At 32.1% G+C, this 18,078-nt stretch overlaps 2 protein-coding genes across 12 annotated transcripts; both read right to left on the bottom strand.

The window, feature by feature from the left end:
• Nucleotides 1–5,169: 5,169 nt before the first annotated feature.
• On the bottom strand, nucleotides 5,170–6,805 carry LOC126717619 (extensin-2-like). Of its 3 annotated transcripts, none has more exons than XM_050419457.1 (3): nucleotides 6,039–6,805; nucleotides 5,846–5,972; nucleotides 5,170–5,711 (listed from the first exon to the last, which is right to left on the bottom strand). In XM_050419457.1, the coding sequence occupies exons 1-2, from the start codon at nucleotides 6,709–6,711 to the stop codon at nucleotides 5,872–5,874; spliced, it is 774 nt and encodes a 257-aa protein (XP_050275414.1). In that variant the 5' UTR covers nucleotides 6,712–6,805; the 3' UTR covers nucleotides 5,170–5,711; nucleotides 5,846–5,871. The 3 variants fall into 3 exon arrangements, with proteins under 3 accessions (XP_050275414.1, XP_050275422.1, XP_050275410.1); XM_050419465.1 differs by having other exon boundaries at nucleotides 5,846–6,065; nucleotides 6,144–6,805; XM_050419453.1 differs by having other exon boundaries at nucleotides 5,846–6,804.
• A 9,583-nt stretch (nucleotides 6,806–16,388) lies between these two features.
• LOC126717573 (extensin-2-like) lies at nucleotides 16,389–17,895 on the bottom strand. Of its 9 annotated transcripts, XM_050419440.1 has the most exons (4): nucleotides 17,583–17,895; nucleotides 17,511–17,531; nucleotides 16,859–17,456; nucleotides 16,389–16,715 (listed from the first exon to the last, which is right to left on the bottom strand). In XM_050419440.1, the coding sequence occupies exons 1-3, from the start codon at nucleotides 17,800–17,802 to the stop codon at nucleotides 16,885–16,887; spliced, it is 813 nt and encodes a 270-aa protein (XP_050275397.1). In that variant the 5' UTR covers nucleotides 17,803–17,895; the 3' UTR covers nucleotides 16,389–16,715; nucleotides 16,859–16,884. The 9 variants fall into 9 exon arrangements, with proteins under 9 accessions (XP_050275397.1, XP_050275350.1, XP_050275372.1 ...); XM_050419393.1 differs by having other exon boundaries at nucleotides 16,859–16,946; nucleotides 16,995–17,895; XM_050419415.1 differs by having other exon boundaries at nucleotides 17,511–17,895.
• Between the last annotated feature and the right edge of the window lie 183 nt (nucleotides 17,896–18,078).

The raw sequence follows: 18,078 nt of genomic DNA, 5'->3' as shown, positions 1-18,078 counted from the left end.
TTTTTTTTTTAAGAAGTGCAACATTCACAATATTTTCTACAACAAATTCTAGGTTTTAAGTTGCTTTTTGTTTTCTATTTGAAAATATCACTATAATTATTTTTTTGCAATCAATAACAGGCTGTAACAACCTGCTACTTAGCATTAGTTCTAAAAGTGTTGTGAAAAATATTATGAACATTGCATTTTTTCTATATTTTATTTGTTTTTCATTTGGTAAAAAAAAAATTTTTTTATTGATTATAAATAACCCTATTGGACAAAATTTGGGGGCATTTTTTTTACTTGGGGCCTTAGGCGACTGCATCTCTTACTCCACCATTCAGCCGGCCCTGCTTAGATACAATACCTTAGGTTCCCCTTCTAAAATTCAGTCATATGACTACTTAACTAAAAAATACATTTTCAACTCATGAACAAAAATCTACATGGCAGAATCTTAAAAGAGAAACTTAAAAAATAGCACCTAATTACTGTACTTAAGTCTTGCCCAATATAAATACTCCCTATACTAATAACTAAGATGGGAAATATTATCTGAATTAAAAGTTAAACACTCATTGGCCCGCGAGAATAGAAGTGATTTCTTTAGGCAAGGACTTGTGTATAAAAATAGTTTTGACAGACCATTGTAGAAGCAGTGGATTTTAAGATATCGTTTAAAATATTGCTAATCATTTTTAATAATATGCATGAAATTTTGGAAAAAGAGTGAGAACGAGATTGTTTTTGTCATTTATTGCCGGTGGATAACTTTAAGATTAATGTTAATATATATAGTTCTTAACTTATCATGATATATTATTGGAGGCCAGTGTTCACTTCACAATCAGTTAGATATTATGTACCCTTCATTAATCAGTACTTGAAGACAGCTACTAGGTTGGAGGTGTACTAATAGAGTCTAACTGGTGAAGGTCTTGGATTTGTTGGTCTTGGTCAATGTGTGCCTAACAACAAAATTATGAAGAACAAGTTTAATTTAAATTTTAAGATACTTGTCCCACAACTTATTTAAGCAATTTAAGAGCTACTTGCTTCCCTTCATCCAATCCTGAATGTGGTCCATTATTTTTAGAAAATGAGAGCATATATGCAGTGGCAGAAGGATCTTTCCATTTACTTGTGCTAAACTAATATACAATAATTCAACCAATTTTCTATAAAAATTCTACAAAACTCTGTATACGACTTCAAAATTTTTTTGAGAACATGGAATCACACTAGAAAATCATACAAATATGCAATATTAACAAATAGACTAATGTTAATCATGTGATAGCCTGACTTGAATGGATTTGGGTTGGATAGGAATGCATGTGTGTTTTGAGGGCATGTGATGAGTCTCAAATTAGGTGTTTAGTAAGTAGAAATGAACTATATAAGTGATTATAAGGAGCCTTAAATTATAACTTGACTACTCTATTTTTCAAATATAGCTTATGCAGAGGCCTACATTCACGTACAATACCAACAAAAATCTATTATTACTTATTAGTAGTACAACTGCTCTCATACTCACACACTAGTCTATACCAAGATTCATATATAGGTATTAATTAGGTAACACCAAAAAAAAAAAAAAAATCGACCATACTTAACAAAGTCAAAATCAGATTTGTACTTCTAAAATTTTCGAGTAATCAAGTAGGTGGCATAACTAAATAAATGATTATAAGAGGCTCACCCTCAGGGAGAGGACTCATGTTACGGAAATAGAGTGTATTTTTCCATTGTCTATTTGAATCCCTTGACTTCAAAAAAAATATTTTTTGTTAGTTTATTTTACCCTCAAATATTTTTGTACACTCTAATCATAGATCAGTCCAGTCCAAAACCATATAACAATTAAACACTTAGGGTGTTATTTATGTTAGTTATTCAAGAAAAAAAATAATAAAGTTAGTGATTGTTCGAGTATTTCATTGGTTGAGTAAAGACTTAGTATAATATTTATATATGAATAAGTGTCGCTATGTGGATCAATAAATAATATAGTCCAAGTGGGTTGCATTTTGTCATTTAGTTTAATATATTTTTATAAAAATAATAACAACTTCATAAAAAAATGTTATACAAACTTAAAAAAAATAAAATGGAGACACCTGACCACATTAATAATAAATAATGACAACTGATAATGAATTATAATGTAAAGATTTCCAAATAAATAAATAAAAACTCATAGAAGGAAACAGGGGTGGCTCTACTTGTTAATCAGGGTGGTCAGGTGACCACCTAACTTGAACTTTTTTATTTTATATACCTTAAAAAATTAAATTTTAAATTAATATTGGTTGTTGATCACCCTAAAAAAAAATCTTGACCACCCTAAGTAAAAACTTGAACACCCTAAATAAAAATTTTAGCCCATTAAGAACAAAATTTGCATATTTTAAAATTGCTATTTTTTTCTAAAATAAAAAATTGCTATTTCTCCAAAATTGCAATTTTCTAAAATAAAATTGCTATTTCTCCAAAAATTTTGGTCCATTGAAGATTGAAACAAAAAATTGTGAGAAATGTTATGTTCACAACATTTTCACAACACTTTCACAAATAAATTCTAAGTGGTAGATTGTTACTAACTATTACTAATGGATAAAAATGTAATTTCAGAAGCAGTTTCAAATTTGTACCAGTAATAACTTACCATTTAGAATTTATTGTGATAATATTATGGGCATAGCACTTCTCAAAAATTGCCCAAATATATACAAATTAGCCCAAATCAAATGTTTAATTTTGATTTTTAAATTGTGATTTCAAATGCATATCTTAAAATTGCTTTTTTCCCCCCATAAAAAATGCACCTTTTCAAATAATTAGTCTGTTAGTGTTTGCTAGATGAATTTATGTGACATTTCGTACACACACATATGCACTAAAGTAATACCTAAATGCTTTATTAAACATGATTAATATAATGGCTGAATGCTTATGTTGAATATATTAAAGGATGAACTTATAGTTTGCCATTTATTCTTTTGCTAGTACTATGAATAATTTTCTTACGAGAAAATCACTTCTATGACAAGATTCATCTTTTAAGCAAATTCGTATTGGCTTGAATAATTTTCTTTTAAATCCTAGGCTATGAGCAAATTTCTCATCTTACAAAGAGGTTCTTGACAACCTCTTGGCCATGATTTCCCTAAAAAAGAAATTAGTAGAACATTGAGTCGATTAATCCTAATTTGTTTAATGAATACGAAAATTGGTTGGAACAAATCATAAAAAATGATGATGCATTTTGTTTATATTATTACATATTTAAGCAAGATGTTAGAAATTAAATGGGAGATCAATAGTTTAATGATTACTTCGTTGTGTTCATTGAAAAAGATGTAGCTAATAGTATTGATAATAAAACTATTATACAATGATTTCAAAATATGAAAACTCGTAGAAAGAAAATTTAAAACTTTATATATCTTATGGGTTTTTTTTTTTGTGATGTCAATATATTAAAATTTTATTTTTATTAAATTTTTTTTAATTCAAGTTTTTTAATGACTACGCTGTAAAAATTCTTAGAGCCTACATTAGAAGGAAATTATAAAACTTAATGTATTTAAGTGTTTTTTTATTTTTTTTGCATAGACAATTTGATAAATTCAAGTTTACTTTTTATTATTTTTTTTTTTAATTTATGTTTCTTAATAATTAATCTCCTAAAAAAATTTTAGAGCCAAAATCCTAGCATATATATATTTTTAAAGACAAAGTAGCTTTCTATTGTTTTTCTCTCTTTTTTATGTTTTTAAATTCAAGTTATAGAATCATCTCTCTCTCTCTCTCTCTCGTTGATTTGAGCAACTCAACACAAATCTTTGATATCGTTTAGAAGAACTCCGAAATGTCTCTTTTGATCAACCTCGCCTCCAACACAGTCATTATCAGCACAAATTAATCACAGCATGGGAGGGTTCGAAGTAGATTTGTTGCTTATACCAAGCATGTGAGGAGGAAGAGTACTGCTACTGCCTACACATTTTTCGCACACATTTTTTAATTGATACTCTTAGGCCTTAGCTTGATCAGGACTTGAGTAGAAACTTAGTGTGTTGTTTATGTTATATTAATGTGTTTTGGGTGTGGATTTTGATGAGATTTTTTCTTCTCTTTGTTCAAGGCTTCAAGCTCATGACCCGCCTAAGGCTCAGCCGTGGGGGTGTGGACAATTTTGTTTTTGTCCGATTGGTTAGCTGTCATGTTATCGATAAAATTCTTTGTGATAAGGTTTCTGAAATCGAATCAATCTATTCTGAAATGAATGGATAGATAATTTGCTCACGTTATTAGTGAGTTAAATAGATCGATGCTATACAGCAATGAATAATATCGCATCCACAGTAAATCCTACGACCTATGTGGCAAATTCTTACGGGTTATAATCTAAGTCTACTATTGAAATTATTTTTTTCTCTACAAATAACAACTTATAACTTTGGATTTGTAGTAAAATTGTTGTGAAAATATTGTGAACTTAGTATTTTTCATATTGTAATAATTAAAATTTGTTAAATATTGACCATGTGCCAAAATCCGATTCACTTAATTCAAAATGAATAGATAGGATTTTATAAATTCTACCGCATAGTTATACTAAAAACTCTAGAAAATCTTAATACATAATTTGTAGTTAAATTTTAAAACTAAAATTTATATAAACTGTTGATGTGATAAGTAATTATTGGTAAGTGAAAAAGTGATATTAGCGGTAGATCCAAATGGGAACAAGTAAAAATTGGCTACAATAATAATTTGTAAAAATGTTGTAAAATAATTTATGATTGTAGCATTACTTGTTTTATTTTTTTAAGGAGTAATGCTAAATATACAAAAAAATTTACAAACTACTGATATAGTAAATGAAAAAATGATTTTAGTTGTGAGCCTAGATAAACATCAGTAAAAAGTTGGTCATAACAAAATTTTGTAAACATATTGTAAAATACTGTAATTTGTAGATGTAGTATTATTCTTTTTTTTTTTTTCTTTTTTTTTTTTTTTAAGTAATCATCCCCGCTTCCCCCGGGATTGTGCTCGAGTTTCCCAAATCCATACAACTTATTGATCTTGATTGAGAACAAGACAATTGCCCATTACCTAAAAATGGTATAAATATGAGAGAGAGAGAGAGAGAGAGAGAGAGAACACCTCAAGTCAACCACAAATGGAATGGAAGAACGTGATCCAATTATAGAAAAAGAATTGCAAGAGACATTATTATTCATACGTGCATGGAACTCATGCTGAATTAAAGAAAGAGAGATGCTACGTCTACAACATTTTTATAACATTTTTACAACAAATCATGGGTGGTTAGTTGTTATTGGTTCAAATTTAAAACTAACACTAAGATTACTTTTTTGTCCCAACAAAAACAACCAGTAACAACTTGCCACTTAGGATTTGTTGTAAAAATGTTGTAGAAATGTTGTAGACATAGCATTTCTCTTAAAGAAATGACAATTTTACATATTATCAACTCATTAAAATTAAATCATATATATATATATATATTTTTTGCACAAGTACATGCCAAAGCATCAATGTCCATCGAATTCAGCCTCTGTTTTATTCCCTCCTGTCTCAACCGGGTCGCCTTGATTGACACAAAACCAAAGTACATAATAATAAACCAAACCCAACGACAGTATTTGATTACTTCAACAGCAACTATTTTTTTTTTAACAATTTATAATCTGCAAAACAAAACGGAACAAATCATTATTATAAATTAATGATGAGAGAAATTAAAAGTAAAAGAAAGAAAAAAAGAGAAAATGTCAAAAGTTAGAAATGAAAATAAAAAAGTGCTTCCATCTAATATACTTACGTAAACCTCTAGCTAGTATACTTGAACTAGTAACCAGTGGGAGGTGGTGGAGATTTGTAGTAGTAGGAGGAACGTGGTGGTGGTGGGGATGGTGGTGGAGGTGACTTGTAAACATAAGGAGGAGGAGGTGATGGGGAAGGTGGTGGAGGTGACTTATAAACGTAAGGAGGAGGAGGTGAAGGAGATGGAGGAGGTGGTGACTTGTAGACGTATGGAGGAGGTGGTGGAGATTTGTAGACATAAGGAGGTGGGGGTGATGGAGATGGGGGAGGTGGTGACTTGTAGACGTAGGGAGGAGGTGGTGAGGGTGATGGTGGTGGTGGTGACTTGTAGATGTAAGGAGGTGGGGGTGAAGGAGATGGGGGAGGTGGTGACTTGTATACGTAAGGAGGGGGAGGTGAAGGTGATGGAGGTGGAGGTGACTTGTAAATATAAGGAGGAGGAGGGGATGGTGAGGGTGGTGGAGGAGATTTATAGATGTAAGGAGGAGGAGGTGATGGTGATGGAGGAGGTGGAGACTTGTAGATGTAAGGAGGTGGGGGTGATGGAGATGGTGGTGGTGGTGACTTGTAGATATAGGGAGGAGGAGGTGAGGGTGATGGTGGTGGTGGTGACTTGTAAACGTATGGAGGAGGAGGATATGGAGATGGTGGTGGTGGTGATTTATAAATATAAGGTGGAGGAGGTGATGGTGAAGGCGGTGGTGGTGATTTATAGTAGTAAGGAGGTGGTGGAGGTGATGCATAAACATAAGGCGGTGGAGGTGGAGAAGCATAAATGTAAGGCTTGTGATCGTCAGCAGCTACATTGGTAGCTAATAAGATTAGTGCCAATGCATAGACTAGGTGAGGCCAAAGATTGGCCATTTTTTGAGCAACACTAGAGAAGTCTCAACGCTTTGGCGACTTCTATGGCTTAGAAAAGATTTAAGACTAGTTTGTGAGTGAAAACTGAGGCAAGGCTCACACTTTATATAGCCATCCCTTCAATGAGTAATTCATTTGTTTAATATTATAGGTTGCTTCCAGCCTAACTAATTATGAATTAACCCATTAATAAAATTTTGAAAGTTCCGTACCTTTTTTGTAATTGAAAATAGAGGCCAATGGATCCCAGTAGCTTCTAAATCTATCTGTACTTGTGCTCTGAAATAGTCCAGATGAACAATAAGGAAAAAATATATATACGACTATATTATTATTTGATCTGGTTTTAGAAGAAACTTTCTACCGTTGTTAAAGTCTTTTTGGTTGGTATTTTAATGAAAATTATAATGATGATTGGGACCATTTAGACTAATAAAATATTGGCGTCGATCTTGGACTTTGAACATTCCCTTATTTGTGTTGCAGAAAGAGTCATATATGATAGTTTCAGACCAAGCGCAAGCAAAAACTCAGTGCAAACTATCCTAGCAATATTAATTGCCTGATCCATGTTATTATAATCAGCACCAATATCACGCGTAGACCATATGTAAATGATGTCTACTATACGTTATTGATCAATTTCTGGACAGCTTCTTCTTCTTAATTAATTCATTTTTTTATAATAAAATTTTCATTAAAAAAAAAAAAAAACTAATTAATGGTTTGTATAATTGTAAATGTACATTGGCCAATTCTTACGGGTGCTCACCTGAACTTATTACTAACATCATTTTTTTCACTTAACAATAATGTGGGGCCAGAGAATTCGTGGCCCAGGCCTACTCTACATTAGGTCCCAAGGCCCAAGCCGAGGAGAACCATTGCCGAGGACGCATAATGAAATCCCAAAAGGAGCATAAGGATATTGCCAAGGACGACCTCATGCTCAGCACCTCACGAAATGCCTGAAGAAAGGGGCAAACTCAGTGTAGGGGCAGGGCAAGGGAAAAAGCTGCCAACATCATAATACAAAACCCTGTATCTGACAAGCCCATACTCTAAACCATGCTCTTTAACTTTCCCAACGACCCCTAACCACTCTAGGTATGGGTTGACAGGACAGGTCTGCACCCCAGAAAGTAAAACTTACACGTGGACCCTAAAGGGGGAAACGAACACTAGTATAAAAGGGTAAACCCCCCGGAAGAAAAAGGGGCCCCCTAAAAAAAGGGAGAAAAGGAATGATACAAGGCTCCTCGGACGCCGTCCGAGGACTTAAGTTCTACAACCCGTACTAATGGAGGGCTTAGCTAGTCAAGCCAAGCCCGCCCATATAAGAGCTTCCATAGAAGTCACGATTAAACCGTCCACCTGTGCCCAAGGTCATGCCTTTCAAGCCCACTCTCTATAAATCATATTGTTGGGGCCCTTTGCATACGAGCCCAACTTCATTCATGGGTCATTACAAATCGTGCCCCTACAAATAACAACTCACTACATCAACAATTTGTAAAAAAAATTATTGTAAAATAGTTTTTATCTCTAGCATTTTCCATAAATTTTTGGTCAAAGACAATTAAGCTATGAAATTAATGGAATGAAAATTGATGTATATTTGTTAGGAAATTTAAATCCTGGTTAATAGAATTAACAAGTTTTAAAGTCAAGTTGTTAATTAGATCTATTATAAATAATTCTTGATTAAACAAACAAATATCAATATCATACATAGTGGAAATAGTAAATAAAAAAAGATATGATGACTCAATAAAACCAAGGAAATAAACTAGTATCACAATAAAAAATTTGAGAGAAAACCCTCCCAAAAAGCAATCAACTATAGTAAATTAACAGAAGTTTAAAATCCAGTGCAAAACATTTGTCTCTAAACTCTACAATTCCAATAAATGAACTTACAACAGAAATTTTCTACTGCTTCAGAACCTTTGAACTCTCTAATATATGAACACTCCACCCACAATCACAATTGAAACCTCCAATTGACTTCAAGAACCTCTTGAAGAGCAGCAAGTCTATGATGGTTGCTATGACTTCAGCTTCTTCACCAAGATATTTTCATATTTTCTTTGAAACTTTTAGGTATAGTAAAATAGAGAAAAACTTGATTACAAAACCCTAGTCACATAAACAGAGTGCTTCTCTCTCTCTAAAAAAGTCTCTTAATACATGACTTATAATGTCCTTTAAATATCGGTTCAAACATATCTCAATTCGAGTTTCAAACAAATAAGTTATGGGCTTTTTCATGTTGTTGATTTTTGCCGATTTGCGAAGCTTGATGTATTGAAGTAGTATCGAGCTTGTATCTAGGAGGCAGTAGGTTTTGAGAAGCTATTGAGCTTTTATCAAGATACATGCTGAAAATGTGATAGAAAAACACTTTTCTTGAGCAAACTTTGCGTCTTCAATTACAACTTTAAGACACATCAAAACTCAATAAAAGATACACAATTTAACATGATTTAACAATATCAAAACACATAACCCTAACAACATTAAAAACTATTATTACTTAGATTTGATGTATAATAAAAAATATTATTATTTAGATTTGAATTCTAAGTTTGAAACGAAAATGCTATCAATGATCGTAAAGCTAATTTCATATATTCACTTAAATGAATGTTTAATAAAAATTTAAAATAAATTATAATACATTTTATAAAAATATTTCAACATTACGTAAATTGCACACTGAAATCTTTGAGATTAAAATAATTAGATTCGTTATACTTGATCTTCAAGAAAATAGACAACACCATCAAATTATCAAATAAATAAATAACACTATAATCCCTTTGGCCCCTCATGACATACGACGTCAAAATTCGTCAATATGCTATGAGGATCGTAGTAGGTCATTTAGGTTGTGAATTTGCCGACCATAGTTAGGTATATATGGTTGAACATTGAAGGGCTATGAAGTATGTATGAACAATAACTTTGTGGTTTTGTTTTTATATATGGATTTATGAGCGGTGATAGTGTGGAATAGTGAGTGTATTTGGATTTTGAATAGGTCTCGAATGGGTTGGATTCAGCTTTATGTGGTTGTTAGCACAAGGAATATGATCATATATATGACAGAGAACCCTTTGGCTATGAAGGTAGCATTGCTTTGTCATTTGTGTACGTAGATGTGTGATAACTAGAGTGCATTTATGTTTACTAGTCCCTTTGGCTACGAGAACATTGAGAAGATGTGAACTTTTTTTTTTTTTTTTTTTTGACCATGTGGTTACAATTTACTTTATAAATTTTAAACTCATGTGACCTAACCAGAGTTAAGTTATTAAAATGTGTTTTTACCTCTTTTTTTTTTTTTTTTAATTTGGAATATCACTAAGAAAAGATATGTTTCGTTACTTGTGTTGACTTCAATCATCAAAAGAAGGGCAAAGGGGGAGTATTAATTATTTTGATAATTTGGGGCACAATGAAAATCAAGTAGAACTCGTTTAGTTTTGTAATAGACCTTGGAAGTCTAAATGTAATTTAGATTTAAACATTTTATAGATGAAATAACTATTAATTTCTAATAATTTTTTTAATTTTGCATGGGACATAAGAAAACAATATACCTAATATTTTAAAAAATCATATCCAATAGAAAATAATTAAATATTGTATTAATATTAGCATTGACAAAAATTACATTAATTAAACATATCTTGAGCCCAACCTAAGTATTTTCTATCATACAAAAAAAGTATTCACACTTAAAGATACGTGTACAATTATCACTACAAACTCTTTGTGCGATGGTTACTCCGTAAATATAAGTGATTGTGAGGTGTGAGAGGCAAGAGCTAGGGTTCAAGTTTCCAAAAGAGAGTTTCACACACATATACACTTAGATTATGCTAGATTAGAATTTATATCTTGTAAAAAAAAATACATATAACAATTGTAATTAATCATATTAAATAAATAGTCTCTCTCTCTCTCTCTCTCTCTCTCTCTCTCTCTCTCTCTCTCTCTCTCTCTCTCTCTCTCTCTCTCTCTCTCTCTCTCTCTCTCTCTCTCTCTCTCTCACACAGTTGTGTACAACAAAAGTTTTGACATAGACCATTAATTTTAGAAGCAGTAATTTTTAAGATATCATTCAAATACTAACAAGAGCTCAACGGTGATTAAACTATTGCTAATCATTTTTAATAATATGCATGAAATTTTGGAAAATGAGTGAGAACGAGATTGTTTTTGTCATTTATTGCCGGTGGGTAACTTTAAGATTAATGTTAATATATATAGTTCTCAACTTCTCATGATATATTATTGGAGGCCAGTGTTCGCATCACAATCAGTTAGATAGTAGTATGTACCCTTCATTAATCAGTACATGAAGACGAAAGGCTAGTTAAGAAAAAAAAAAAAAAAAAACATTTTGATTATTGATGGACTTGATGAAGACAACTACTTATATGGTGTCTAGCTAACTGGTGAAGGTTTTGGACTTGCTGGTCTTGGTCAAATTATGAAAAACAAGCTGGTAGGTCAAGTTTAATTTAAATTTTGTGGTACTTGTCCCACAACTTATTTAAGCAATTTAAGAGCTACTTGCTTCCTTTATCCAATTCTGAATGTACGTGGTCCATTATTTTTAAAAAATAAGAGCATATATGGGCAGAAGGATCTTTCCATTTACTTGTGCTAAACTAATATCCAATAATTCAACTAATTTTCTGAAAAAATTCAACAAAACTTTGTAAACGAATTCAAAATTGTTTTGAGAGCATGGAATCACACGAGAAAATCATAAAAATATGCATCATTAACAAATAGACATATGTGAATCATGTGATAGCTTGACTTGAATGGATTTGGGTTGGATTTAAGGGCATGTGATCAGTGACGGAGCCAAGATTTGAGTTGAGAGGGGACAGAATTTATATATGATGCATGCACTTACACACATTATGTGAATATATATATATATATATATATATATGATACTAAGTGATATTTAATGTAATTATACAAAGACAAAACTCTACCCAAAAAAAAAAAAAAAGCTTATTCATAATATTGTATTTATCTATATATTGAGATATTTCTCACATGAGTGATCTATTTTTTAATTTTTTTAGAGACAAAACTCAAGTTATGAATGAAACTATTAGTTAGATAAATACTGAGTGTAATATATGTAAATTTCATATATTTTGGTTAATGTGGATTCATAAAAGGTTCAAATTATAATATGGTAGGGATAGACTAAAAAGGTCAATGTAAGGCATGCAAATGGAGAACTTAAGGTTCTTCAATGGTTCGTTTAGAAGTTGTGCTCTGTTTCAAGACCAAATAAACAGAGTGATATTTAATAAACCCAAAAACAAAAAGTAGATAATAATATTTTATAAGTATTAGCTATAATAACTAAAGGTATTTTTTGAGTGGGTCAAGGGGGCAATTCCCCCCCCCCCCCCCCACCCCCGACCCCCCTCGGCTCCGCCTCTGCATGTGATAAGTCTCAAATTAGGTGTTTAGCAAGTAGAAATGAACTATATAAATAATTATAAGGAGTCTTAAATTGTAACTTGACTACCCTATATTTTTTAAGTATAGCGCATGCAAATTAAGGCCTACATTCACGTACAATACTAACAAAAATCTATTATTACTTATTAGTATTACAACTAGTGCTCTCATACTAACACACTAGTCTATGCCTACATTCATATATGGGTATTAGGTAACACCAACAAAAATCGACCATACTTAACAAAGTCAAAATCAGATTTATACTTCTAAAATTTTTGAGTAATCGAATAGGTGGCGGATCTAATAAAATTTTACCCGACCAACCCAATCAGGCCATTTAGGACACCTAGTAGGGGCGGCGACACTTGTTGTCTAGGGGTTCAACCCCTTGACTTCAAAAATATTTTTTTTATTAGTTTATTTTATCCTCAAATATTTTTTACACTTTGATATATAACAAATCTATCCAGTCCAAAATCAAACAATAATTAAACACTAAGTGTATGCCAGTGATTCAAGAAAAAAAAATTATAAAGTTAGTGATTATTCGAGCATAAGATTGGTGAAGTAGACACTTAATGTAATATTTATATTTGAGTAAGTGTGGCTATGTAGGTCAATAAATAATATAATGCTAGTAGGTTGCATTTTGTCATCTATTTTTATAAAAAGAATAGCAATTGTATAAAAAAAAAATGTTATACAAACTTAATAAAATAAAATGGTCACACCTACCCACATTGACAATAAATAATGACAATTAGTAATGACTATAATGTAACAATTTCAAAATAAAATAACTTGTATAATGAAATTATAAAACTTCATGAAATTGAGTTTTTTTTTTTTTTTTTAATCGAAAATTTGATAAATTCAAGTTCACTTTTTATTAAATTTTGTTTAATTTAAGTTTCTTAATAACCTCTTTAAAAAAAAACTTCTAGAGTCGTCACTAACACCTAGTATTTTTTTTTTTTTTAAGACGAAGTAACTTTTTTTTTTCTTTTTTTAATTTCAAGTTATAGAATCACCTCGATCTCTCTCTCTCTCATTGATTTGAGCAACTCAACACAAATCTTTGATGTTGTTTAGAAGAACTCTGAAATGTCTCTTATGATCAACCTCGAGTCCAACATAGTCGTTATCAAGACAAATTAATCACAGCATATGGATTTGAAGTAGATTTGTTGCTTAACACACCAAGCATGTGAGGAGGAAGGCTGCCGACACAATTTTCACAAACATTTTTTCATTGATACTCCTAGCTTGAGGACTTGTGATACAAATTTTGTGTGTTGCTTGAAGAAAGAGTAGAATTAAGACAAATACAGATCAAATTAAAGATATTAAGCATAACAAACATTTTTTTTCTTTGTTCTTAAAGATATTTGTATTTATTTTGATTGAGTAATTATAATCTCTTTTTTTCTTTGAATTAACCCAATAAAAAATCCTTCAATTCTCAAACCGAAAGAGAATAGAAAAATATCATTATTTCATACAATATCTTAATTGAATTGTGTGTAATGATCAATAAATGTCCTTTAATTCTCTATTTAAATGTCTCAAAATCCTCATTTTAAAGAATTTACACTATACATTGAGACAATCATTTCAAAGATTGAATGATTCCTAAAAGCGGATTCATTCCCCTTTTTTCCTATTTGTATTTGCAGTCATTTTATTTATTTATTTGGTAATAGTAATAAAAATAATAAAATAACAAATAGAATAGAAATAAATTAAGGGTAAACTATATATTTGGTTCTTAATTTTTATGATGTTTGTCAATTTAGTCCTTAACATTTCAAATGTGTCAGTTTAGTCCCTGGCCTTTTAGTATTGTGTCAAAATGGTCTATACCGTTAAGTGATAAATGGAAAATGCTGACATGATTAACGGTAAAAATATAATATAATTTTCATGACACATAAACTGCCACATGTATTGCCACATCAGCACAAAAAAAGATACTAAACCTTGTATTGCCGTATGTCTTTAGTATATTTTCAGATTTAAAATTTTCTTTCATTTACTTTTCCTTTGCTTTCTTGGGAACCAAACGGGGGTTAAAAAATCCAAAGTTTAAAACTCAATTTCCTTCATTTTCCCATATTTTTCCAGCAACCAAACGAGGAAAAAATAAAACAAAATCCAAAACCCAGAGAAAGAGATGTAGAAAGGAATCACAATGAAAGAAAAACTTCAAACCGCCTAATTAACTCGTATTGGGCTTCCAAGTTCAATAATATCCACACCCCACTTCAAAAAATTTCAAACCTATCATTGCCATAAATCAACAGCTGGGTTGGGTTCAGACAATTTAAAACCTTCGACCTTACTCTAATCCCAACTCTAACCATTCAACAATTCAAAGATCCTTCCCTCTATTCCTCTGTACATTCTCGAAACTCCCAATCGGGTGAATCCCATTTTCTTTAAATGATAGATCCAAAATTCCAAACAAAAAAAAAAAAAAATCAAAAACCCCTGAGCACCTAAACAAAATGAGTTCTGAATCTAATCAAGCGCACTAAGCAAAAACAACTGAATCTGATTATAATTGTGATTGTGATTCTCTCTGCATCTCTCTTTGGGTTTTGGAATTTGTTTTTATTTTTCCTTGTTTGGTTGCTAGAAAAATATGAGAAAATGAATTAAATTGAATTTTCAATTCTGGGTTTTTTTTTACCCCGCGTATGCTTCCTAAGAAAGTAAAGGAAAAAATGAAATAAAATTTTAAATCTGAAAACATAATAAGGATAGGTGACGGAACAAGGTTTAGTCCCTAACTTTTTTTTTTATTTTTTTATTTGTTTAGTTTTTTAGTTTGTGCTAATGTGGTAATACATGTGGCAGACTATGTGGAATGAAAATTTTATTTTATTTTTATCATTAGTCATGTCAACATTTTCCATTCATCACTTAATAGCAGGAACCAATCTGACACAATATCAAAAGATTAGAGACTAAATTGACACATTTGAAATATTAAAGACCAAATTAATAAACAATGTAAAGGTTAAGGACCAAATACGTAGTTTACCCATAAATTAATTTTAATAGCTTGAATCATGTATCAACAGTCAATATTTGTTAATGTTAGATTTATATATTTTGGGTGTGGATTTTTCTGAGATTTTTTCTTCTCTTTGTTCAAGCTCATGACCCCGCCTAAGGCTCAGACGTCCACCCGAATGTGGGGTGTGGACAGTTGTCCGATTGATTAGCTGTCATGCTATCAATAAAATTCTTAAGTATAAGGTTTCTGAAATCGAATCAATCTATTTTGAAATTAATGGATAGATTGGAATTGCTCACATCCACAGTAGATGCTAAATGGTAATGAATAATGTCACATCCACAATAAATATTTAAGCCCACTATTAGGGAAAATTATTAGGTACTCCCGGAGTACCATAAATGCGTACTATCTCCTCTCACATTAATGGTGGATCCCACCATGAATTTATTTAGTGGGACTCACCATTCATGTGAGGAAGGGAGTACACATTTATGATACTCCGGGAGTATACAATAATTTCCCAGTATTATATGCTAAATAATCCTACCGATGTAGCAAAATACTACCAGTTATAATTTAAGCCCACTATTGAAAAAAGAAAAAAAAAATTCTCCCAAAGTAACAACTTTTCACTTAGAATTTGTTGTAACATTTTTGTAAAAATATTATGAACGTAGTATTTCTCAAATTGTAATAGCTAAAATTTGTTAAATGTTGACAATGGGTCAAAATCTGATCCATTTAATTCAAAATGAATTGATAGGATTTTATAAACTCTACGGTGTAGTTATACTAAAAACTTTAGAGAATCTTGGTAAATAATTTTTTTAAAATAAAATTCTTAAGTTGCTAATGTGATAAATAATTATAGATAAGTGAAAAAGTGATGTTAGTAGTGAACCTAGATGAGAATCAGTAAAAAATTGTCACAAAAATAATTTGTCAAAATGTTGTAAAATATTTTGTGATTGTAGTATTACTTATAACATTTTTTAAGTCAAGAATAATCATCCCCCTTTCCTGGGATTATGCACATGTTTCCCAAATTCATACATCTTATTGATCTTGATTACGATTATGGCAATTGTCCATTACCTAAAAATGGTATAAATATGAAAGAGAGAGAGAGAGAGTCAACCACAAATGGAATGGAAGAATGTGATCCAATTATAGAAAAAGAATTACAAGAGACATTATTATTCATACGTGCACGCATGGAACTCGTGTCCAATTAAAGAAATCACAAACTTATACTATTAGTAGCTCATTACAATAAAATTATATAAATATTTTTGCATAAGAACATGCCAAAGCGACAATGTCCATCGACGTCAGCCTTTGCTTTTATTCCCACTTGTCTCAACCGGGTCGCCTTGATTGACACCGAACAAAAGTACATAATAATAAACCAAATCCGACGACAGTATCTGATTACTTCAACAGCAATTATTGCTTTTTAACAAATTATAATCTGCAAAACAAAACATTACAAATCATGATTATAAGCTAACGATGAGAGAAAGTAAAAGTAAAAGGAAGAAAAAAAGAAAAGGTCAAAAGTTAGAAATAAAAATAAATAAATAAATAAAAAGGCTTCCATGTAAATATACTTACGTAAACCTCTGGCCAGTATACTTTAACTAGTAACCAGTGGGAGGTGGTGGAGATTTGTAGTAGTAGGGATGTGGTGGTGGTGGGGATGGTGGTGGAGGCGACTTGTAAATGTAAGGAGGAGGAGGTGATGGGGAAGGTGGTGGAGGTGACTTATAAACGTAAGGAGGAGGAGGTGAAGGAGATGGAGGAGGTGGTGACTTGTAAACGTATGGAGGAGGTGGTGATGGAGATGGGGGTGGGGGAGATTTGTAGACATAAGGAGGTGGGGGTGATGGAGATGGGGGTGGTGGGGACTTGTAAACATAGGGAGGAGGTGGTGAGGGTGACGGGGGTGGTGGTGACTTGTAGATGTAAGGAGGAGGAGGTGAAGGAGATGGGGGAGGTGGTGACTTGTAGACATAAGGAGGAGGAGGTGAGGGTGATGGTGGTGGTGGTGACTTGTAAACATATGGAGGAGGTGGGGACGGTGATGGGGGAGGTGGAGACTTGTAGACGTAAGGAGGAGGTGGAGATGGAGATGGAGGGGGTGGGGACTTGTAAACGTAAGGTGGAGGAGGTGATGGTGAAGGTGGTGGTGGTGATTTATAGTAGTAAGGAGGTGGTGATTTGTGATGTGGAGGTGGTGGTGGTGGTGATTTATAGTAGTAAGGAGGTGGTGATTCGTGATGTGGAGGTGGTGGTGGTGATTTATAGTAGTAAGGAGGTGATGATTCGTGGTGTGGAGGTGGTGGTGGTGATTTATAATAGTAAGGAGGTGGTGATTCGTGGTGTGGAGGTGGTGGTGGTGATTTGTAAATGTAAGGAGGTGGTGGAGGAGATGTATAAACGTAAGGTGGTGGAGGTGGAGAAGCATAAATGTAAGGCTTGTGATCATCGGCAGCTACATTGGTAGCTAATAAGATTAGTGCCAATGCATAGACAAGGTGAGGCCAAAGATTGGCCATATTTTTAGCAACACAGGAGAAGTCCCAAAGCTTTGGTGACTTCTATGGCTTAGAATAGATTTAGACTAGTTTGTGAGTGAACACTGAGGCAAGGCTGATACTTTATATAGCCATCCCTTCAATGAGTAAATCATTTTTTTAATAATATTTGATGCTTCCAGCCTAACTAATTATGAATTAGTCCATTAATATAATATAATTTGAAAGTTCTGTACCTCTTTTTGTAATTAAAATTAGAGGCAATGGGGTCCCAGTAAACTCTAAATACATCATGTA

The sequence above is a fragment of the Quercus robur genome, chromosome 1, assembly GCF_932294415.1.
Source record: "Quercus robur chromosome 1, dhQueRobu3.1, whole genome shotgun sequence".
Lineage (NCBI taxonomy): Eukaryota > Viridiplantae > Streptophyta > Magnoliopsida > Fagales > Fagaceae > Quercus > Quercus robur.
This window is presented reverse-complemented; position numbering and strand designations above follow the sequence as displayed.

Coding starts and splice junctions, on each gene's coding strand:
- LOC126717619 (XM_050419453.1), bottom strand. CDS start 6,711: ATGGCCAATCTTTGGCCTCACCTAGTCTATGCATTGGCACTAATCTTA.
- LOC126717573 (XM_050419388.1), bottom strand. CDS start 17,802: ATGGCCAATCTTTGGCCTCACCTTGTCTATGCATTGGCACTAATCTTA.